Below are 23,671 nucleotides of genomic sequence, written 5' to 3'. Positions count from 1 at the left end.
CGTCGGGATTGTCTACAGACGGAAGATGGACACAAATAGCTGGAGTAACTCAGCGGGACAGACGGGCAGCATCTCTGGAGAGAGAAGGAATGGGTGACGTTTCGGCTCGAGACCCTTCTTCAGACTGGCCTTTCTGTCCTGGGCCTCCTCCATGGCCAGAGTGAGGCCCAGTGCAAGCTGGAGGAGCAGCACCTCATATTTCACTTGGGCAGCTTACACCCCAGCGGTATGAACATTGACCTCTAACCTCAAGCTCGCTACATCTTTCCCTCTCAATCCCAGTCTCCTGCATTCTCCCCGTAACCTTTGACCCCCTTCCTAATGGGGGACCCACCAATCCCCGCTCTAAAAATATACTCGATGACGTGGCCTCCACCGTTGTCTGTGGCAATGAATTCCACAGAGTACAGGCCCAGTGCCGTCAAACGCTCATCACATGTTAACCCAATCATCCCAGCGACCGTGCTCCTAAACCTCTGGGCTCTCTCCAGAGCCAGCGGGTCTGTCTTCAGATATAAGGCCCAAAACCGCTCCTTATATTCCAAGTGTGGCTTCATTAAGCCTCAGCATTACATCCTTGCTTTTATACACTAGGATTCAATGATTATACACGCATGCACACACACAAATACATACACACACACTCACACAGGAGACAATAAACTAAACTAAACTTGGTGTGTGATGAAATCAGTCTTGCGTTGTGGAATTGCCGCTTCTTTGAAAGACGTGTGAATCCAGCACAACCTATAGCTTGGAGCAGGGTGGTGTCAAACTCATTGGACAAGATGGGACTTCATGCGGGCCTGATCAGTTGCACACTCACTCTAAGTGAGTGAGGCTGTAGATCAGGCGTGATGGCACAGCGGTAGAGTTGCTGCCTCCCAGCGCCAGAGACCCGGGTTCGATCCCAACCACGGGTGCTGTCTCTACGGAGTTTACACGTCCTCCCCGTGGGTGTCTCCGAGATCTTCGGTTTCCTCCCACGCTCCAGAGACGTGCAGGTTTGTATTTCAATTGGATTGGTACAAGTAAAATTGTAGGGTTGTGTTAATGTGTAGTGTTAACTAGACCAAGTGGGACCCGTTGGGGGAACTGCGGTTTGGGAGGGGGGGTGGCTGTGGCCTGAAGCCATGCTCGCGCGCACACACACACACGCGGGTTTTTTTAATTTCAAAGTTTTGATCGATTTTTCAACATTTTCATTTATAACGAGAAATAAAGCACAAATTTTTCAGTTAAGGCGATTTCGGACCCCAGGGGAAAAATCTCTACCGGAAAATGTAAAAAATTTACCATTAGCGCGTCGTTTTTACGAGAAGACGTGATTATACACAAACAAACAAACACACACACGAACAAACACATCCACGATCAGAATTTTAAGTGATATGATGTGTGACGATCGCTATTCGCTGGGCACTGCGTTTGTCCCACCAACCAAACACACAATATTCCCAAAGGTATATCTTTTTCACAGAGCTGTGAGTCTAGAATTCATCTGTTTGCTTTGACATCAACTTCCCCCAACTAACAATGAATTCTATATGTTCCTTGATCTTCATCCCCTTTGTCCTGTTTTCACACCTTGCACTTCCTTGTGAATGATTGATAATGTTTTATTCTTAATTGTTTACTGTCTGTCGTGTTGTTCCTTGCGAGTGGAGCACTGAGACAAATTCCTTGTATGTGTACACACTTGGCCAATAAACTTATTCACACCCTTCAAACTGACTGTCATATGCTGAGAGAATGGAGCGGCTGGGCTTGTATATTCTGGAGTTTAGAAGGATGAGAGGGCATCTTATTGAAACATGTAAGATTATTAAGGGTTTGGACACGCTAGAGGCAGGAAACATGTTCCCGATGTTGGGGGAGTTCAGAACCAGGGGCCACACAGTTTAAGAATAAGGGGTCGGCCATTTAGAACGGGAGACGAGGAAAATCTTTTTCAAACAGAGAGTTGTGAGTCTGTGGAATTCTCTGCCTCAGAGAGCGGTGGAGGCCGGTTCTCTGGATATTTTCAAGAGAGAGCTAGATAGGGCTCTTAAAGATAGCGGAGTCAGGGGATATGGGGAGAAGGCAGGAACGGGGTACTGATTGGGGATGATCAGCCATGATTACATTGAATGGTGGTGCTGGCTCGAAGGGCCGAATGGCCTATTCCTGCACCTATTGTCTATCAAATGGCGGATCACTCGATCGATGGGCCGAATGCCAACGCTATTTCTGCTCCAATGTCTTGTGACCTTACAAAAATTCAAGTGTAGATATCGATCAACCAATATTCAATTCCAGTGTGCGTTCTTCAGTTTCTACACCAAGAAACATTAGTTGTCGTTTCCATTTTTAGAGTCAGTTTAATCTTTGACACTTAATGAAGCAGGAAAACTCAATTTATCACAACTGAACCTTTGAAGTAAAACAATGAAGTACAAGAGAGAAAAACGACACACACAGTGCTGGAATAACTCAGCGGGTCAGGCAGCATCAGTGGAGAACATGGATAGGTAACGTTTCACAGAGTGCTGGAGTAACTCAGCGGGTCAGGCAGCATCTGTGGAGAACATGGATAGGTGAGGCTTGGGGTTGGGAGCCTTCTTCAAGCTGGTTGCGAGCGAGGGGGATGAGAGAAAAACATGGGAAGAGAGGAGGGGCAGGAAATGAACCATAAGTAATAGGTTGATATCGGTGAGTATTTTTTGATCAACAGAAGCTCGGACAAAGGCCAGAGTTGAAAAGACGGAAGGCGTGAGACAAGAGGATCGAATTGTGAAGCTGGAGGAAGGAATGTGGGTGGGAGTGGAGGATTAGGCACAAGTCCTGGTGGGGTACAGGGGCTGTGAAGGGGGGATAGCGAGGGGGGAAATGGTGAAGACAGGAGAGGGGAAGGGTCTGAAGTATGAGACGATCTTGGTCAGGAACTATGGTCTCTCCACGACCCTACTGAACAAATGTGTAGGGAAATAGACAAAAACGCTGGAGAAACTCAGCGGGTGAGGCAGCATCTATGGAGCGAAGGAAATAGGTGACATTTATGGGTTGAGAGAAGAAGGGTCTCAACCTGAAACGTCACCCATTTCTTCGCTCCATAGATGCTGCCTCACCCGCTTAGTCTCTCCAGCATTTTTGTCTTCCTGCGCTTTTTCCAGCATCTGCAGTTCCTTCTTAAACAAAATGTGTAGGAGTAACTGCAAACGCTGAATTATGTCAAAGACAGGCGCTAAAGTGCTGGAGTAACTCGGGGGGTCGGGCAGGAGAAGGAATAGGTGATGTTTTGGGTCGCGGCATCTGAAGAAGGGTCTCAAACCGAAACGTCACCCGTTCCTTCTCTCCAGAGATGATCGATCAAGCAACATATTTCAATCTATGTACATTCTGGTCTTTGGCCTTGTCGCACATTAAAGAACGGTTTTGACTGGCTTGTTCAACGTGCAGGGAGAGGTTTCCAGCAGAGGTTTTCACCTCGATCTCTGGAGCTGGTGTGCGTTGCTCGTTGCTCGTTAGAATATCTCAGGAGACTGAGACAATTGGAGGACAAGTCGCGAGAGAGATTTAAAAGCCAGTTATAACCGTGTGCGGAGGTGGCATCGAGGGACGAGAAGCCGAAGCAAAGAAGCGGAAGCCAAATAACCGAATGGAAACGAAGCCGAAACGCCAAACGAACCGAAAGGGTGGGACGCCTAAAAGCCAACTAACAGAAAGGCTGCGTTGCCTAAAAGCAAACTCTGCCGAAACGTCACCTAACCGAAAGGCTGCGTCACCTACAAGCCAACTAACAGAATGTCGCTGTGACGAAAAGTCAAATAATACCTTGTGTGGGAAAATGACCCCCACCCTCCCGTCTTCACCAGCCAGTGATGTGATGGACGTGGGGGGTCTGGAATAATCGCTGACAAGTCCCGCCCCCCGGCGACATCATGTCCGTTATTTGGACTTTTCAGGAGAACGGCATTCACTGAGTTTGCTTTTAGGCGATGCAGCCTTTCTGTTAGTTGGCGTTTCGGCTTCGTTTCCATTCGGTTATTTGGCTTTGAGTTCTTTGCTTCGGCTTCTCGTCCTTCGATGCCACGTCTGGGTACCAGTTATAACAATGTTATAACTCTCCTCTCCTCTCCCCCTCTCTCCTCCCCTCCCCTCTCCTCCCTCTCCTCTCCTCTCCTCCTGTCCTCTCCTCCCCCCCTCTCCTCTCCTATCTCTCCCTCTCCTTTCCTCTCCTCCTCCTCTCCTCTCCTTTCCTCTCCCCCCCTCCCCTCTCCTACTCTCCTCCTCTCCTCCCCTCCCCTCTCCTCTCCTCTCCTCTCCCCTCCCCTCCCCTCTCCTCTCCTCCCCCTCCTCCCCTCCCCTCTCCCCCCCTCCCTTGCCATGCTTGCTTCCTTCCAGAAGCTACTTCCTCCCCTCCCCTCTCCCTCTACTGTCCTCTCCTCTCCTCTCCTCTCCTCCCCTCTCCTCCTCTCCTCCTCCTCTCTCTCCTCTACTCTCCTCCCTCTCTCCTCCTCTCCTCGTCTCCTCTCCTCTCCTCCTCCCCTCCCCTCTCCTCTCCTCTCCTCTCCTCCCCTCCCCTCTCCTCCCCTCTCCTCCCCTCCTCCCTCTCCTCTCCTCTCCTCTCCTCTCCTCTCTCCCCTCCTCTTCTCCTCTCCTCCCTCTCCTCTCCTCTCCTCCTCCTCCCCTCTCTTCTCCTCCCCTCCCTTCTCCTCCCCTCCCTTCTCCTCCCCTCCCCTCCCTTCTCCTCTCCTCTCCGCCCCTCCACCTCCAGTTTAAATTCCATTTGGAATATTTTGGAGATCCACAAAACCAAGAACCAAGAAGAACCCAACTATATGGGAGATGATCGGATCTGAGACTGAGATGTGTTTAGAAGCACGAGGGTGGGGAGGGGACCTCATTGAAACCTACGGGATAATGAAAGGCCTGGATAGAGTGGATGTGGAGAGGATGTTTCCACTAGTGGGCGAGTCTAGGGCCAGAGATCACAGCCTCGGAATAAAAGGGCGGACCTTTGCAATGGAGGGGAGGAGGAATTTATTCGGAGGGGCGATGAGTCTGTGATACACATTCACGACCACAGACGGCAGTGAAGGCTGTAATTTTCAAGCAGGGATGGGTTGGTTCTTGACTGGAAACGGCATCGAAGGTTCTGGGGAGAAGGCAGGAGAATGGGACTGAGAGGGAGAGATAGATCAGCCACGATCGAATGGAGGAGTAGACTCCTCCATGGCCAGAGAGAGGACCACTGGAAATTGGAGGAGCAGCACCTCATATTTCACTTGGGCAGTTTACACCCCAGCGGTATGAACATTGACCTCTCCAATTTCAGGTAGTCCTTACTCTCTCCTCCCCTTCTCAGCTCTCCCTCAGCCCACTGGCTCCTCCTCTTCCTTTCTTCTTCCCGCCCCCCCCCCCCCCCCCTCCCCCTACATCAGCCTGAAGCAAAGATCCTATAGCGAGCAGGATTGTCCACTCGATGAAAAAGACGTGGTACGGTCATGGGCAGATTCATGGGTAATTTTCGGCCCCATTTCCGTAACCGGCTTCCGTCTCCGCACCAAAGATCCCGTTGGATACTAGCGCGGAGATGGAAGCCAGTTACGGAAACATCCTCATCAAAATAAAAGTTATTGGGGAAGAATCTTCTCCTCATTTTCAGAATTATAATTGATTAACACAAACTGTTCCCCCACAACGTTGATTACACTGCGGGTCGGGTCGGGTTACTGAAATGGATGAAAAAAAGGCCCACGTTCCGCTCCGTTGCGTACTACACGTCAGCCCATTGCTTTTAGCGGGAGTGATCTATCTTGCTCTGCTCTAGGATCTTTGGTCTGAAGAAGGGTTTCAGCCCGAAACGTTGCCTTTTTCCTTCGCTCCATAGATGCTGCCTCACCAGCTGAGTTTCTCCAGCACTTTTCTCCACAGGCGGAGCAGACTCGATGGGCCGAACGGCCTATTTCTGCTCCTTGCGAATGGCCTCCTGCAAACTCGAGGGCGAATCGCTGACGTCGGGCTGTCGGAGGGAATCAGGAAACTTCAGGGATGTGAGGGCAGGCTCCGGGGAAAATGGAAGATGGCCAACGGTGGATGGGAAGAGAAGCCATGGGGTGACACTTCTGAGGAGAGGTCCAAGCGGGATGTGGGCTCCCTGAGATCTACCGGCGTGGACGGGCGGGGAGAGAGGGGGGGAGGAGAGGTCCATTATTCTAGAGGCTCCTCCATGAACATCCACTGCTGGTCCACGTCGGTTGGGTCACACTGAACCATCTTCACGTCCACTCCAGTCGCGGACAAACACAGGCTCAGGCTCAGGTTGACTATCATTCCGTGCTGGGGAGGGAGAAAAATCATCAGGGGTCAAGACACCAAAAAGCCACAGTAACAACAGGCAATAGGTGCAGGAGTAGGAAACATGTTCCTGATGTTGGGGGAGTCCTGAACCAGGGGCCACACACAGTTTAAGAATAGGGGGTGGCGGGACTGTCATATGCTGGGAGAATAGAAACATAGAAACATAGAAATTAGGTGCAGGAGTAGGCCATTCGGCCCTTCGAGCCTGCACCGCCTTTCAATATGATCATGGCTGATCATCCAACTCAGTATCCTGTACCTGCCTTCTCTCCATATTGGTCCCCTTAGCCACAAGGGCCACATCTAACTCCCTCTTAAGGGTTTGTCCATGAACTGGAGGCAACTACCTGTTCTGTGGTTGAGAGTTCCAGAGATTCACACTCTCTGTGTGAAAAAAAGTTATTCTCATCTCGGTTTTAAAGGATTTCCCCCTTTTTCCTTAAGCTGTGACCCCTTGTCCTGGACTTCCCTAACATCGGGAACAATCTTCCTGCTTCTAGCCTGTCCAACCCCTTAAGAATTTTGTAAGTTTCTATAAGATCCCCTCTCAATCTCCTAAACTTCTAGAGAGTATAAACCAAGTCTATCCAGTCTTTCTTCATAAGACAGTCCTGACATCCCAGGAATCAGTCTGGTGAACCTTCTCTGCACTCCCTCTATGGCAATAATGTCCTTCCTCAGATTTGGAGACCAAAACTGTACGCAATACTCCAGGTGTGGTCTCACAAAGACCCTGTACAACTGCAGTAGAACCTCCCTGCTCCTATACTCAAATCCTTTTGCAATGAAAGCTAACATACTATTCGCTTTCTTTACTGCCTGCTGCACCTGCATGCCTACCTTCAATGACTGGTGTAATGAATGGAGCGACTGGGCTTGTACACTCTGCAGTTTAGAAGGATGAGAGGATATCTTATTGAAACATATAAGATAGTTAAGGGTTTGGACACGCTAGAGGCAGGAAACAAGTTCCCGATGTTGGAGGAGTTTACAAGGTTAATTTCCGGGATGGCGGGACAGTCATTTGCTGAGATAATGGAGCGGCTGGGCTTGTACACTTTCTGCATCCTTCTGCAGTTGTACAGAGCCCTAGTGAGACCACACCTGGAGAATTGTGTGCAGTTTTGGTCCCCTAATTTGAGGAAGGACATTCTTGCTATTGAGGGAGTGCAGCGTAGGTTTACAAGGTTAATTCCCGGGATAGAATGAAACAACTGGGCTTGTACACTCTGGAGTTTAGAAGGATGAGAGGAGATCTTATTGAAACATATAAGATTATTAAGGGTTTGGACACGCTAGAGGCAGGAAACATGTTCCCGATGTTGGGGGAGTCCGGAACCAGGGGCCACACACAGTTTAAGAATAAGGGGTAAGCCATTTAGAACGGAGACGAGGAAACACTTTTTCACACAGAGTGTTGTGAGTGTGGAATTCTCTGCCTCAGAGGCCAGTTCTCTGGATGCTTTCAAGAGAGAGCTAGATAGGGCTCTTAAAGATAGCGGAGTCCGGGGATATGGGGAGAAGGCAGGAACAGAATCAGAATCACATTTTATTCGGCAAGTATGTTTTGCAACATACGAGGAAAACAAACATCAAACAGGCTACTGAATGTGGATGATCAGCCGTGATCACATTGAATGGCGGTGCTGGCTCGAAGGGCCGACTGAGATGAGGACGAACGTGAACCTACGCTGCACTGCAACGACGGGCGGGTTTGGAGGTTAATTGGATTCGGTCTAAATGTAAGAATTGTCCCTAGCGGGGTGTAGGATGGCGTTAGTGTGCGGGGATCGCTGGTCGGCGCGGACCCGGTGGGCCGAAGGGGGCCTGTTTCCGCGCTGTATCTCTAAACTAATCAAAACATTGCTTGTGGGGAATTCTCCTGGTGGGGATTTATCGCAGTCGCTGCCTCAAAAAGGCTGGCAGTATCATCAAAGACCCACACCATCCTGGCCACACACTCATCTCCCTGCTACCTTCAGGTAGAAGGTACAGGAGCCTGAAGACTGCAACATCCAGGTTCAGGAATAGCTACTTCCCCACCGCCATCAGGCTATTAAACCTGGCTCGGACAAAACTCTGATTATTAATAACCCATTATCTGTTATTTGCAGTTTACCAGTTTATTTATTCATGTGTGTGTATATTTATATCATGGTATATGGACACACTGATCTGTTTTGTAGTAAATGCCTACTATGTTCTGTGTGCTGAAGCAAGGCAAGAATTTCATTGTCCTATACAGGGATACATGACAATAAACGCACTTGAACTTGAACTTGAACTCCTGTTTTCTATGTTTCTATCAACTCCTCACCTGAATGACCTCAAACGTCTGTTCGTCCGGTGCACTGGCACTGTCGACGGAGGCCACGCACTCTGCCAGGACCACCGATAGAGCCCCCGCCCGCAGACACCGCGGAATGGGACCCCCAGTCACGATCTCCCCCTTCTCTGTGTACTCGAAATGCTGCAGGGAGCGGGGAATGGGTGGGGTCGGGGGGGGGGGGAGAGAGGAGACAGAGAGATTACTTAAAGATAGCGGAGTCAGGGGATATGGGGAGAAGGCAGGAACGGGGTACTGATTGGGGATGATCAGCCATGATCACATTGGCTCGAAGGGCCGAATGGCCTCCTCCTGCTCCTATTGTCGATTGTCTATTACCAAAAAGAAAACGGCTTCCCCGACCCAAGGATCGACACAAAAATGCTGGAGTAACTCAGCGGGACAGGCGGCATCTGATGGTAACGTTTCTGGGTGAATGGATTCATCCATTCAATCATCCCTCCGTAGACATAGGAGCAGAATTAGGCCATTCGGCCCATCAAGTCCACTCCGCCATTCAATCGTGGCTGATCTATCTCTCCCTCATAACCCCGTTCTCCTGCCTTCTCCCCATAACCCCTGACACCCGTACAGATCAAGAATCCATCCATCTCTGCCTTAAAAATATCCACTAACTTGGCCTCCACAGCCTCTGGAGACATTCTTGCTATTGACTGAGTGCAGCGTAGGTTTACAAGGTTAATTCCCGGGATGGCGGGACTGTCATTTGCTGAGAGAATGGAGCGGCTGGGCTTGTACACTCTGGAGTTTAGAAGGATGAAGGGAATCATATTGAAACATGTAAGATTATTAAGGGTTTGGACACGCTAGAGGCAGGAAACATGTACCCGATGTTGGGGGAGTCCAGAACCAGGGGCCACACAGTTTAAGAATAAGGGGTAAGCCATTTAGAACGGAGACGAGGAAACACTTTTTCACACAGAGAGTGGTGAGTCTGTGGAATTCTCTGCCTCAGAGGGCAGTGGAGGCAAGTTCTCTGGATACTTTCAAGAGAAAGCTAGATAGGGCTCTTAAAAATATTGGAGTCAGGGGATATGGGGAGACGGCAGGAACGGGATACTGATTGGGAATGATCAGCCATGATCACATTTAATGGCGGTGCTGGCTCGAAGGGCTGAATGGCCTCCTCCTGCACCTATTTTCATTAGTGTCACTCATACTGTTGCTTCGCCCACAGGCTTATCAGAGAGCTCTCTCTTTCTCTGTTAGACTAGTAGTATGCGTGCTGAGATGATAGCTCTTTGAGTTACCTCTGCAGTTGCTAATAAGACTATGGATTCTAATCACTTTGTGTGTCTGATCTTTATCCACATTCATTCATTCACTCGTTCACTCAATCACTCATCAGTCACTCACTCATTCATTCATTCCATCATTCATTCATACATTCATTCATTCAAGCATTCATTCATGCATGCATTCATTAATTCACTCATCATTCACTCATACATTCATGCATTCATTCATTCACTCACTCAATCATTCATTCATTCATACATTCATTCATTCATTCACTCAATCAATCATACATTCAATCATTCACTCATTAATTCACTCAATCATTCATTCATTCACTCATCATTCACTCAATCATTCATTCATCCATTCACTCATTCATTAATCATTCATTCATCACTCAATCATTCATTCACTCATCATTCATCATGCACTCATTCATTCACTCATCAATCATTCATTCATTCATTCACTCATCACACATTCACTCATTCACATTCATTCATTCCTCCTCCACATTTACCTGCCGTTCCTCTTGTCCGTGGCAAGGGTCCATTGACACAAACACTTCAGTCTCTTCTGTGCTCAGACAGTAGAAGCTGCCCTGGTTCACTAACTGCAACGGTGATGCAAAGATGTTAAACACAGCCACACTGTTCAACCGCAGGCCCTTCAGCCCACCAAGCCCATGCTGACCCACAGCCAGCAGAGCTGCTGCCTCACAGCGCCAGAGGCCCGGGTTTTCATCCTGACCTTTACATCCCTTGGTTTTGTGTTCCACTCTTATCACACAGCTTCTGCGCCTCTCTCTCTCTCTCTCTCTCTCTCTCTCTCTCTCTCTATCTATCCCCCCTCTCTCGCAGTCCCCCCTCCCTCTACCCCCCTCTCTCTATCCCCCCTCTATCTCTATCCCCTCTCTCTTATCCCCTCTCGCTCTATCCCCCCTCTCTCTAACCCCCCCCTCTCTCTATCCCTCTCTCTAACCCCCCTCTCTCTCTATCCCTCTCTCTCTCTCTCTCTCCTCTCTCTCTCTCTCTCTCTCTATCTCTCTCTATCCCCCCCTCTCTCTCTCTCTCTCTCTATCCCCCCTCTCTCTCTCTCTCTCTCTCTCTCTCTCTCTCTCAGCCGCCTTCTCTCAATTCCCACACGTGGCGATGGCATAGTCTTCTGCAGTTGCCTAAGTGGGACGGGGGCATTCGTGTGCGGGGATCGATCGCTGGTGGGCGCGGACCCGGTGGGGCCGAAGGGCCTGTTTCCGCGCTGTATCTTTAAACTAAACTAAACTCAACTCACTGAGCTGTGCTCCACTCGATGTAGACCAGGGATGTACAGGTCTGGATGAATGTTCCAGAGATACCAGCTGAAATTCTTGCACTGCAGTCGGTCTCTCAGCTGTCTCCGCTCCGAAACGTCGCCAAACAAACCCTGAGAAACGGGGGGGTAAAAACACAATGATATCACACTCCTACCCACGACAGCACCGCCTGTCCCTATACCCCCCACCCCCCCTCCCCCCATCTACCCTCTGACTCCGTCCAAGGACCTCGACAGTCCTTGCAGGTGAGGTAGAGGTTCACCTGCATCTCCTCCAACCTCATCTATTGCATCCGCTGCTCTAGGTGTCGGCTGCTCTACATCGGTGAGACCAAGCGCAGGCTTAGCGATCGCTTACATAGAAACATAGACAATAGGTGCAGGAGTAGGCCATTCGGCCCTTCGAGCCTGCACAGCCATTCAATGTGATCATGGCTGATCATCCAACTCAGTATCCCATCCCTGCCTTCTCTCCATACCCCCTGATCCCTTTAGCCACAAGGGCCACATCTAATTCCCTCTTAAATATAGCCAATGAACTGTGGCCTCAACTGCTTTCTGCGGCAGAGAATTCCAGAGATTCACCACTCTCTGTGTGAAAAATGTTTTCCTCATCTCGGCCCTAAAAGATTTCCCCCTTATCCTTAAACTGTGACCCCTAGTTCTGGACTTCCCCAACATTGGGAACAATCTTCCTACATCTAGCCTGTCCAACCCCTTAAGAATTTTGTAAGTTTCTATAAGATCCCCCCTCAATCTCCTAAATTCTAGAGAGTATAAACCAAGTCTATCCAGTCTTTCTTCATAAGACAGTCCTGACATCCCAGGAATCAGTCTGGTGAACCTTCTCTGTGCTCCCTCTATAGCAAGAATGTCCTTCCTCAGATTAGGAGACCAAAAGTGTACGCAATACTCCAGGTGTGGTCTCACCAAGACCCTGTACAACTGCAGTAGAACCTCCCTGCTCCTAAACTCAAATCCTTTTGCTATGAATGCTAACATACCATTCGCCTTCTTCACTGCCTGCTGCACCTGCATGCCTACTTTTAATGACTGGTGTACCATGACACCCAGGTCTCGTTGCATCTCCCCCTTTCCTAATCGGCCACCATTCTCCCAACACCTCAGCTCGGTTCGCAATAACCAACCTGATCTCCCGGTGGCTCAGCAATTCAACTCCCCCTCCCATTCCCAATCCGACCTCTCTGTCCTGGGTCTCCTCCATTGCCAGAGTGAGCAACACCGGAAATTGGAGGAACAGCACCTCATATTCCGCTTGGGGAGCCTGCATCCTGCGGGCATGAACATTGAATTCTCCCAATTTTGCTAGCCCTTGCTGTCTCCTCCCCTTCCTTAACCTTCGAGCTGTCTCCTCCCATCCCCCCGCCCTCGGACTCCTCCTCCTCCCTTTTTCCTTCCTTCTCCTCCCCCACCAGTCTGAAGAAGGGTTTTGGCCCGAAACGTCGCCTATTTCCTTTGCTCCATAGATGCTGCTGCACCCGCTGAGTTTCTCCAGCATTTTTGTGTACCCTCGATCTTTGTTATCACCCTCTCCCAGCTAACAATGACCACAATCAGTACCCCGTTCCTGCCTTCTCCCCATATCCCCTGACTCCGCTATCTTTAAGAGCCCTATCTAGCTCTTTCTTGAAAGTAGAACCATCCTCCACCGCCCTCTGAGGCAGAGAATTCCACAGACTCACAACTCTCTGTGTGAAAAAGTGTTTCCTCATCTCTGTTCTTAATAGCCGACCCCTTATTCTTAAACTGTGTGGCTCCTGGTTCTGGACTCCCCCAACGTCGGGAACATGTTTCCTGCCTCTAGCGTGTCCAAATCTTTGATAATCTTATATGTTTCAATAAGATTCCCTCTAATCCTTCTAAACTCCAGAGTATACAAGCCCAGCTGCTCCATTCTCTCAGCATATGACAGTCCTGCCGTCCCGGGAATTAACCTGGTGAACCTACGCTGCACTCCCTCAATAGCAAGAATGTCCTTCCTCAAATTATGACCCTGTCCCACGGTACGAGTTCATTCCAAGAGCTCTCCCGAGTTTAAAAAATAATCAAACTCGTGGTAAGCACGGAGAATGAACGTAGCGGGTACGTCGGAGCTCGGGGACGTCTCTTAGCGGCTCGTAACGCTAACGGCAGGTATTCGGGAAGACTCGTGAAGAATTTTCAACATGTTGAAAAATGTCCACGAGAGCCCCGAGTACCGACGAGCGGCCATTACCGTAAATCTCCGAGGTCGAATCAGGGCAAACTCGGGGAGAGCTCTTGGAATGAACTCGTACCGTGGGACAGGGCCATTAGGAGAGCAAAACTGCACACAATACTCCAGGTGTGTTCTCACTGGGGCCCTGTACAACTGCAGTAGGACCTCCTTGCTCCTAAACTCAAATCCTCTCGCTATGAAGAGCAACATGCCATTAGCTACACTGCACTCCCATGGCGGGCCCTGCAAGGAGCTCACTCACCTTCCTGGCGATTTCAGCTGCCTCAGGCACACGGGTGTAGAAGATGTCCTTGTACTCATCCAGCCAGACCTCGGCTAGCCGCACCAGGTTGCGGTAGACGACGCTGGGCCCGTCTGGGTACATGTCCGGGGGGTCGTCCCGGAAGACGTGCCCCACCACGGAGCAAGGCAGGATCTCCATCTGTCCCCCGCACTGCCACACCTGCAGGTGACAAGATGGCAGTGAAACTCACAGCCCCGGTGGGGTACAGCACAGGAACGCAGACACACGCAGAGTAACTCAGCGGGACCGGCGGCATCGCTGGAGAGAAGGAATGGGCGACGTTTAGGGTCGAGACCCTTCAGACTGATGGGGCGGGACAGAGATAGAATGTAGTCGGTGACAGTCAGGCTGGTGGGTGAACTGGGAAGGGGGAGAGGATGGAGAGAGAGAGGGAAATCAACGGCTATCTGAAGTTATAGAAATCAATGTTCATACCGCTTGGGTGTAGACTACCCAGGCAAAATATGAGGTGTTGCTCCTCCAATCTGCGCTGGGCCTCACTCCGACAATGGAGGAGGCCCAGGACAGAAAGGTCAGATTGGGAATGGGAGGTGTGCTGAAGTGCTGAGTCCCTCTCTTTGCCTCTCTGTTTCCCTCTGTGTGTCCCTCTCTGTTCCACACTGTGTCCCTCTCTGTGCCTCTGTGTCCCTCTCTCTCTATCCCCCTCCCTCTAGCCGAGCCTGCGACTTGGGGGCTATGTGTGTGTGGATAGAGCGGGACATGGGGTAAAAGGAGAGAATGAATAATATTAATATAATCTCAATGGCGGTGGCTAGTGTGTGGAGGTGGTTAGTGTGGATGTGTGTGTGTGTATATAGTGTGTATATGTGATGCTGCCGGCCGCCCCCTCCCCTTGCAAGCGCGCATTGAGTGGACGGGACCCAATGGGTCCCCCTTGGTCTAGTATATATACATATATATTTATGTATATGTATATATATATATATATGCTGTAAGGCAGCAACTCTACCGCTGTGTCGTCCATGTTATAGACAATCTAGAGGGGCTGAATGGCCTGCTTCTTCATAGGGGTATGTATTACCCGAAAAGACAGCTCCAAGTTCTCCCCGCCCCATATCTCCATTTGGTCATCGTAGGTGCCGATGTAGTCAAAGTAGTCCTTATACACAGCAAAGAGTCCTCCAGAGATGGTGGGAGTCCTGAAACAGAGGAGGTGCAGGGGGTGTTAGCTCAATGGAGACCAGTGTTCCAGCCTCGCCTCTATTCACCTGTTAACCTGCCAGGCATTTGTACCACCTGCCCCTCTTCTAGCTTTCCCCCTCCCTCCCCATCCCCCCAATCCCTCCCCCCCCATCCCCCCCCCCCCCCCCCCCCCCCCCCCCCCCCCCCCCCCCCCCCCCCCCCCCCCCCCCGTCCACACACCCCTCCCCCAAACTGTTGGAGTAACTCAGCAAGATTAGTTTAGTTTAGAGTTACAACTAGTGTTGCCAAGTGTACGGTATCAGCCGGGACATCCCGTATATTGGGCTAAATTGGTTTCGCCCTTGTCCCGTATTTGACCGCTGCTACTCGGGTCGAGGGGACTGTCGGGTCGGAGCATCGCGTCCGGCCCCGCCCCACCCGTCCCGACGTAGTGCAGCCCATGGAGTGCAGCAGCAGCAGCAGCAGCAGCAGCAGCAACAGCAGCAGCAGCAAAACATACATGGCTAATAAAGTATGATTGTGATTGTGATTGTGATTGTGATTACAATTCATGTGTTTGCTTTGTCGTTATAGAAACATAGAAACATAGACAATAGGTGCATGAGTAGAGGCCATTCGGCCCTTCGAGCCTGCACCACCATTCAATATGATCATGGCAGATCATCCAACTCAGTATCCCATCCCTGCCTTCTCTCCATACCCCCTGATCCCTTTAGCCACAAGGGCCAATCTAACTACCTCTTAAATATAGCCAATGAACTGTGGCCTCAACTACATTCTGTGGCAGAGAATTCCACAGATTCACCACTCTCTGTGTGAAAAAAGATTTTCTCATCTCGGTCCTAAAAGACTTCCCCCTTATCCTTAAACTGTGACCCCTTGTTCTGGACTTCCCCAAAATCGGGAACAATCTTCCTGCATCTAGCCTGTCCAACCCCTTAAGAATTTTGTAAGTTTCTATAAGATCCCCCCTCAATCTTCTAAATTCTAGCGAGTACAAGCCAAGTCTATCCTGTCTTTCTTCATATGAAAGTCCTGACATCCCAGGAATCAGTCTGGTATCTTCTCCCTACTAACAATGATCTATTCTATCTGCTCCTTGATCTCCATCCCCTTTGTCCTCTTTTCACACCTTGCCCTTCCTTGTGAATCACTTGTGAATGATTGATGATGTTTGATGTTTTATTCTTAACGTTTTAATGTTTCATTCTGAATTGTTTACTGTCTGTCGTGTTGTTCCTTGCGAGTGCAGCACCGAGGCAAATTCCTTGTATGTGAACACACTTGGCCAATAAACGTATTGGTACTCTTCAAACTGACTGTCATATGCTGAGAGAATGGAGAGGCTGGGCTTGTACACTCTGGAGTTTAGAAGGATGAGAGGGGATCTGATTGAAGCGTATAAGATTATTAAGGGTTTGGACACGCTTGAGGCAGGAAATATGTTCCCGATGTTGGGGGAGTCCAGAACCAGGGGCCACACACAGTTTAAGAATAAGGGGTCGGCCATTTAGAACGGAGACGAGGAAACTTTTTCACCCAGAGAGTTGTGAGTCTGTGGAATTCTCTGCCTCAGAGGCCGGTTCTCTGGATACTTTCAAGAGAGAGTTAGATAGGGCTCTTAAAGATGGCGGAGTCAGGGGATACCCTTTGTCGGTTGTATTCGCCACCGCCGCCGCCGCCGGGCGCTTTCCCCGGGCACCGACCTGTACGGGAAGCTGTCGTCCTTCCTGCCGTCGTTCTCGTAGGCCGGCAGCTGCTCCCAGGAGAAGGAGAGGGACCAGTCGAAGGAGCCGCGCCACGGGCTCCGGTCGGTGGGGACGGGCTTCCTCACCTCCAGGGTCCGCGGGTCGATGGAGGTGACCTGCGGGCTGACCAGCGCCTGCTCCAACTCCGCAACCCTGGCCAGCAGCGGCTCCAGCCAGCCCGCGAAACACTCGCCTGTGTGGAAGCAAAACAGAGTCACACGTGAACGAGAGCCTGCAGGTACAGCAGGCAGTGAAGAAAGCCAATGGCATGTTGGCCTTCATAACAAGAGGAGTTGAGTACAGGAGCAAAGTGGTCCTTCTGCAGTTGTACAGGGCCCTAGTGAGACCACACCTGGAGTATTGTGTGCAGTTTTGGTCCCCTAATTTGAGGAAGGACGTTTTTGCTATTGAGGGAGTGCAGCGTAGGTTCACCAGGTTAATTCCCGGGATGGCGAGACTGTCATATGCTGAGAGAATGGAGCGGCTGCGCTTGTACACTCTGTGTCGTGTTGTTCCGTGCGAGTGGAGCACTGAGGCAAATTCCTTGTATGTGTACACACTTGGCCAATAAACTTATTCACACCCTTGAAACTGACTGTTATATGCTGAGAGAATGGAGCGGCTGGGCTTGTACACTCTGTGGAGTTTAGAAGGATGAGAGGAGATTTTATTGAAACATATAAGATTATTAAGGGTTTGGACATGCTAGAGGCAGGAACCATGTTCCCGATGTTGGGGGAGTCCAGGACCAGGGGCCACACAGTTTAAGAATAAGGGGTCGGCCATTTAGAACGGAGACGAGGAAACACTTTTTCTCACAGAGAGTTGTGAGTCTGTGGAATTCTCTGCCTCAGAGGGCGGTGGAGGCCGGTTCTCTGGATGCTTTTAAGGGAGAGTTAGATAGGGCTCTTAAAGATAGCGGAGTCAGGGGATATGGGGAGAAGGCAGGAACGGGGCACTGATTGTGGATGATCAGCCATGATCACATTGAATGGCGGTGCTGGCTCGGGGCCGAATGGCCTCCTCCTGCACCTGTCATCCAGAAGCCAGGGTAAGAAAGCACCGATTCGGGCACTCCAAGCCACGGAGTGTGTTTGACTGCCCCCATGTCGGAGTTAGGCCGACGAGAGGGCCTGTACATCGGGCCATCCGTAGCGGCAACTATGGAGGGTTCATGACCCCTACCCCGGGTGGACAAAGGAGGAGGACTGGCTGAACTGTGTTGCCTTCCACCACAGTGGAGAATGCTGTGGTGTATGTTTGTGTTAAATTCTATTGTGTATTGTGTGTTCTTTTTAAGTGTATCGCTGCTGGCAAATTCATATCACTGCACCTTCGGGTGCATGTGATGAATAAAATTGACTCTGACTTTGGACTTTATAGTCTATTGAGAGATATGGACGATGCTATAGAGAGATAGAAACATATCCCTTGATTCCACCAGCCCCTAGAGCTCTATCTAACTCTCTCTTAAATCTATCCAGTGATTTGGCCTCCAGTGCCCTCTGTGGCAGGGAATTCCACAAATTCACAACTCTCTGGGTGAAAACGGTTTTTTCTCACCTCAGTTTTAAATGGCCTCCCCTTTATTCTAAGACTGTGTGGCCCCTGGTTCTGGACTCCCCAACATTGGGACCATTTTTCCTGCATCTAGCTTTGTCCAGTCCTTTTATAATTTTATATGTTTCTATAAGAACTCCCCCTCATCCTTCTAAACTCCAGTGAATACAAGCCCAGTCTTTTCAATCATTCCTCATATGAAAGGCCAAATCACTGGATGGATTTAAGAGAGTCAGATAGAGCTCTAGGGACTAGAGGAATCAAGGGATATGGGGAGAAGGCAGGCACGGGTTATTGATAGGGAACGATCAGCCATGATCACAATGAATGGCGGTGCTGGCTCGAAGGGCCGAATGGCCTCCTCCTGCACCTATTTTCTATGTTAGTCCCGCCATCTCAGGGATCAATCTCGTGAACCTACACTGCACTGCCTCGATCACAAGGATGTCCTTCCTCAAATTAGGAGACCAAAACTGTACACAATACTACAGATGTGGTCTCACCAAAGCCCTGTACAACTGCAGAAGAACCTCTCTACTCCTGTACTGAAATCCTCTTGTAATGATGTGGAACAAGTGAATGAAAGATATGCAAGGAGTGATGATTGAGGATGGGTGGGGCCCACAATGCTCCATTGTTGGCTGGGGGGGGGGGGGGGGGGGGGGGGGGGGTAGGTGATAACGAGTTATACAGATGGTGAAGCTCGAGGGGACGACAATGAAACTAGTACCACGACCTGGGTGGGTGGAGGGACGGAGAGAGAGGGGATGCAGGGGTCAGTCGAAATTAGAGAATTCTAGAATGTGTAAGAAGGAACTGCAGATGCTGGTAAAATCGTAGTCGACACAAACTGCTGGAGTAACTCAGCGGGACAGGCAGCATCTCTGGGGAGAAGGAATGGGTGACGTTTCGGGTCGAGACGTGTCTGAAGAAGGGTCTCGACCCGAAACGTCACCGATTCCTTCTATCCAGAGCAACTGCCTGACCCGCTGAGTTACTCCAGCACTTTAGTTTAGTTTAGAGATACAGCACGGAAACAGGCCCTTCGGCCCACCGGGTCCGCGCCGACCAGCGATCCCCACACACTAACACCATCCTACACCCACTAGGGACAATTTTTATATTTACACCAAGCCAATTAACCCACAAACCTGTACGTCTTTGGAGTGTGGGAGGAAACCGAAGATCTCGGAGAAAAGCCACACGCAGGTCACGGGGGGAGAACGTGCAAACTCCGTATAGACAGCACCCGTAGTCGGGGTGGAACCCGGCGCTGCATACGCTGTAAGGCGGGAACTCTACCGCTGCGCCACCGTGACCTGCTTAGAGAAATCAATGCTCATACATGAGGTGGGCCGAAGGGCTTGTTTGCGCCCGGTGTCCCTGCAGCCTGAATTCAATGCACCAATGGTTACCGCCCTCACAGTGTGAGTCGAGGAAGACCAGCACTTCTCCCGTTGCTCCGGAGCTCCCGAGTAGCCTGGCGGATACCAAGCCCTTCCTCGCGGGGCTTCTAAGGATCTTGACCAACGGGAGGCTTGCCAGGTAAGTGTCCAGGGCTGCCTTCAGGTGTTCTAGAAACAAGATGGCGGAGACCATTAGCGTCACCAAAATGGATTGAACAATCTTTGATCAAACCTTGGGGTGGAAGATTGCAACCTTCACGTGGTCCTCCCTGTTTCGACTAATGCAATCAACTCGACGTGCACACACGGAAGATCAAATAGAACAAGTTGTCCAACAACTTCAGGCTGTGCACGCCACACAAAAGAAGAAAAAGAGGCTCAAACCTTGCTGGCTATCTAAATGGCGTCAAGTTGGGAAAAGGGGAAGTACAACGGGATCTGGGGGTCCTTGTACATCTGTCTATGAAAGTAAGCATGCAGGTACAGCAGGCAGTGAAGAAAGCCAATGGCATGTTGGCCTTTATAACGAGAGGAGTCGAATATAGGAGCAAAGAGGTCCTTCTGCAGTTGTACAGGGCCCTAGTGAGACCACACCTGGAGTATTGTGTGTAGTTTTGGTCCCCTAATTTGAGGAAGGACATTCTTGCTATTGAGGGAGTACAGCGTAGGTTTACAAGGTTAATTCCCGGGATGGCGGGACTGTCATATGCTGACAGAATGGAGCGGCTGGGCTTGTACACTCTGGAGTTTAGAAGGGTGAGAGGGCATCTCATTGAAACATATAAGATTGTTAAGGGTTTGGGACACACTAGAGGTAGGAAACATGTTCCCGATGTTGGGGGAGTCCAGAACCAGGGGCCACACAGTTTAAGAATAAGTGGTAAGCCATTTAGAACGGAGACGAGGAAACACTTTTTCACACAGAGAGTTGTGTGTCTGTGGAATTCTCTGCCTCAGAGGGCGGTGGAGGCCGGTTCTCTGGGTACTTTCAAGAGAGAGCTAGATAGGGCTCTTAAAGATAGCGGAGTCAGGGGATATGGGGAGAAGGCAGGCACGGGGTACTGATTGTGGATGATCAGCCACGATCACATTGAATGGCGGTGCTGGCTCGAAGGGCAAAATGGCCTCCTCCTGCACCTAATGTCTATTGTCTTTCGAAGGTTGTCAGGAGTTATGGGGAGAAGGCAGAAGAATGGGGCTGAGAGGGAAAGATGGGTTAGAAGATGCAGATACAGATACAGTGCGGAAACAGGCCCTTCGGCCCACCGGGTCCGTGCCGACCAGAGATCCCCACACATTAACACTATCCTGCACCCACTAGGGACAATTTTTACATTTACCCAGCCAATTAACCTATAAACTAGTATCTCTAAAACTAAACATTGGCACAGTACCAGAATAGGACAGGTTTAGAGGGATATGGGGCAAACGCAGGCAAGGCTAGATGGGCCGAAGGGCCCGTTTCCATACTTTATGACTCTATGAGGGAGGAGTGTAGATGGTGCATGTTGGTCAGTGTGGGCAATTTAGGCCGAAGGGCCTGGTTCCATGCTGCATAGAAACATAGAAAATAGGTGCAGGAGGAGGCCATTTCGCCCTTCGAGCCAGCACCGCCATTCATTGTGATCATGGCTGATCGTCCCCAATCAATACCCCGTTCCTGCCTTCTCCCCGTATCCCTTGACTCCACTAGCCCCTAGAGCTCTATCTAACTTTCTCTTAAATCCATCCAGTGACTTGGCCTCCACTGCCCTCTGTGGCAGGGAATTCCACAAATTCCCAACTCTCTGGGTGAAAATGTTTTTTCTCACCTCAGTTTTAAATGGTCTCCCCTTTATTCTAAGACTGTGTGGCCCCTGGTTCTGGACTCGCCCAACATTGGGAACATTTTTCCTGCATCTAGCTTGTCCAGTCCTTTTATAATTTTATATGTTTCTATAAGATCCTCCCTCATCCTTCTAAACTCCAGTGAATACAAGCCTAGTCTTTTCAATCTTTCCTCATATGACAGTCCCGCCATCCCAGGAATTAACCTGGTGAACCTACGCTGCACTGCCTCAATAGCAACGATGTCCTTCCTTAAATCAGGACACTGAAATGGCACACAATACTCCAGGTGTGGTCTCACCAGGTCCCTGTACAACTGCAGAATGACCTCTTTGCTCCTATACTCAACTCCTCTTGTTATAAAGGCCAACATGCCATTTGCTTTCTTCACTGCCTGCTGTACCTGCATGTTTACTTTCATAGACTGATGAACAAGGACCCAGGTCACGTTGTACTTCCCCTTTTACCTAATCTGACACCATTGAGATAAGAATCTGCCTCCTTGTTCTTGCCGCCAAAGTGGATAACCTCACATTTATCTACGTTTGACTGCATCTGCCATGCATCTACCGTGCATCTGCCCACTCCCCCAACCTGTCCAAGTCACCCTGCATTCTCATAGCATCCTACTCACATTTCACTGCCACCCAGGTTTGTGTCATCTGCAAATTTCCCAGTGCTACTTTGAATCCTTTCGTCTAAATCATTGATGTATATTGTAAATAGCTGCGGTCCCGGCACTGAGCCTTGCGGTGCCCCACTAGTCACTGCTGGTCCCGGCACCGAGCCTTGCGGTACCCCACTAGTCACTGCTGGTCCCAGCACCGAGCCTTGCTGTACCCCACGAGTCACTGCTGATCCCAGCACTGAGCCTTGCGGTACCCCACTAGTCACTGCTGGTCCCAGCACCGAGCCTTGCGGTACCCCACTAGTCACTGCTGGTCCCAGCACCGAGCCTTGCAGTACCCCACTAGTCACTGCTGGTCCCAGCACCGAGCCTTGCAGTACCCCACTAGTCACTGCTGGTCCCAGCACCGAGCCTTGCGGTACCCCACTAGTCACTGCCTACCATTCTGAAAGGGACCCGTTAATCCCTACTCTTTGTTTCCTGTCTGCCAACCACTTCTCTATCCATGTCAGCACTCTACCCCCAATACCATGTGCCCTAATTTTGCCCACTAAACTCCTATGTGGGACCTCATCAAATGCTTTCTGAAAGTCCAGGTACATTACATCCACTGGCTCTCCCATGTCCAATTTCCTAGATACACCCTCGAAACATTCCAGAAGATTAGTCAAGCATGATTTCGCCTTCGGTACCCTACCCCCGATACCAACAGCGCCCTGACCTTGAGTGCTGCCGTCGTCCACAAGGATGACCTCTCGGAGAACGATGGCGGGGGCCGTGTGTAGAACGCTGTGGACGGTGCGCAGAAGAGTGGACCAGGCCTCATTGTAGAAGGCGATGATCACGCTGGCGGACGGCAGCGACGGGCATCGTTTGAACTTCCGGCTGATGCACCTGTGGTGGGGACCAAGACAAACCTTCAAGGAACAGAGCACGGACATCTCCCCAAACCCCCTCCCTCCCACTACCAATAGACAATACACAACAGACAATAGACAACAGACAATAGGTGCAGGAGGAGGCCATTCGGCCCTTCGAGCCAGCACCGCCATTCAATGTGATCATGGCTGATCATCCACAATCAGTACCCAGTTCCTGCCTTCTCCGATATCTTTAAGAGCCCTATCTAACTTTCCCTTGAAAGTATCCAGAGAACCTGCCTCCACCGCCCTCTGAGGCAGAGAATTCCAGACTCGCAACTCTCTGTGAGAAAAAGTGTTTCCTCGCCTCCGTTCTAAATGGCTTACCCCTTATTCTTAAACTGTGTGTGTGACCCCTGGTTCTGGACTCCCCCAACATCGGGAACACGTTTCCTGCCTCTAGCGTGTCCAAATCCGTAATAATCTTATATGTTTCAATAAGATCCCCTCTCAACCTTCTAAACTCCACAGAGTATACAAGCCTAGCCGCTCCATTCTCTCAGCATATGACAGTCCCGCCATCCCGGGAATTAACCTGGTGAACCTACTCTGGGCTCCCTCAATAGCAAGAATGTCCTTCCTCAAATTAGGGGACCAAAACTTCACACAATACTCCAGGTGTGGTCTCACTAGGGCTCTGTACAACTGCAGAAGGAC

The 23,671-nt window shown here is 50.3% G+C and overlaps 1 protein-coding gene and 1 long non-coding RNA gene across 2 annotated transcripts in view; one reads left to right on the top strand and one right to left on the bottom strand.

The window, feature by feature from the left end:
• Window positions 1-1,724, top strand: part of LOC129694211 (uncharacterized) — a 3,265-nt gene extending 1,541 nt beyond the window's left edge. Inside the window, exon 2 of the long non-coding RNA XR_008722979.1 lies at window positions 1-1,724. This exon is cut by the window's left edge and continues 5 nt beyond it. This is a non-coding gene — a long non-coding RNA (uncharacterized LOC129694211).
• A 3,940-nt stretch (window positions 1,725-5,664) lies between these two features.
• Window positions 5,665-23,035, bottom strand: LOC129694208 (polypeptide N-acetylgalactosaminyltransferase 3-like). The gene is made up of 9 exons (XM_055630925.1): window positions 22,816-23,035; window positions 19,658-19,807; window positions 16,632-16,866; window positions 14,804-14,921; window positions 13,720-13,920; window positions 11,219-11,350; window positions 10,449-10,541; window positions 8,660-8,812; window positions 5,665-6,321 (listed from the first exon to the last, which is right to left on the bottom strand). Exons 1-9 carry the CDS (start codon window positions 23,033-23,035, stop codon window positions 6,193-6,195), a joined length of 1,431 nt encoding a protein of 476 aa, XP_055486900.1. The 3' UTR covers window positions 5,665-6,192.
• Window positions 23,036-23,671: the final 636 nt, after the last annotated feature.

This window comes from Leucoraja erinacea, unplaced genomic scaffold (assembly GCF_028641065.1).
Source record: "Leucoraja erinacea ecotype New England unplaced genomic scaffold, Leri_hhj_1 Leri_57S, whole genome shotgun sequence".
NCBI classification, from domain to species: Eukaryota; Metazoa; Chordata; class Chondrichthyes; order Rajiformes; family Rajidae; genus Leucoraja; species Leucoraja erinaceus.
Note: the sequence above shows the minus strand (reverse complement) of the source record. Positions and strands in the feature narration are given on the sequence as shown.

What these genes read in the sequence shown, in the direction of transcription:
- LOC129694208 (XM_055630925.1), bottom strand. Translation starts at nt 23,035, where the DNA reads ATGTCCGTGCTCTGTTCCTTGAAGGTTTGTCTTGGTCCCCACCACAGG. An exon ending in ATCGAGTGGAGCACAGCTCA is followed by an intron (nt 10,542 to 11,218) that starts GTGAGTTGAGTT and finishes TCACCGTTGCAG; the next exon opens with TTAGTGAACCAGGGCAGCTT. An exon ending in ACGGACAAGAGGAACGGCAG is followed by an intron (nt 8,813 to 10,448) that starts GTAAATGTGGAG and finishes CGCTCCCTGCAG; the next exon opens with CATTTCGAGTACACAGAGAA.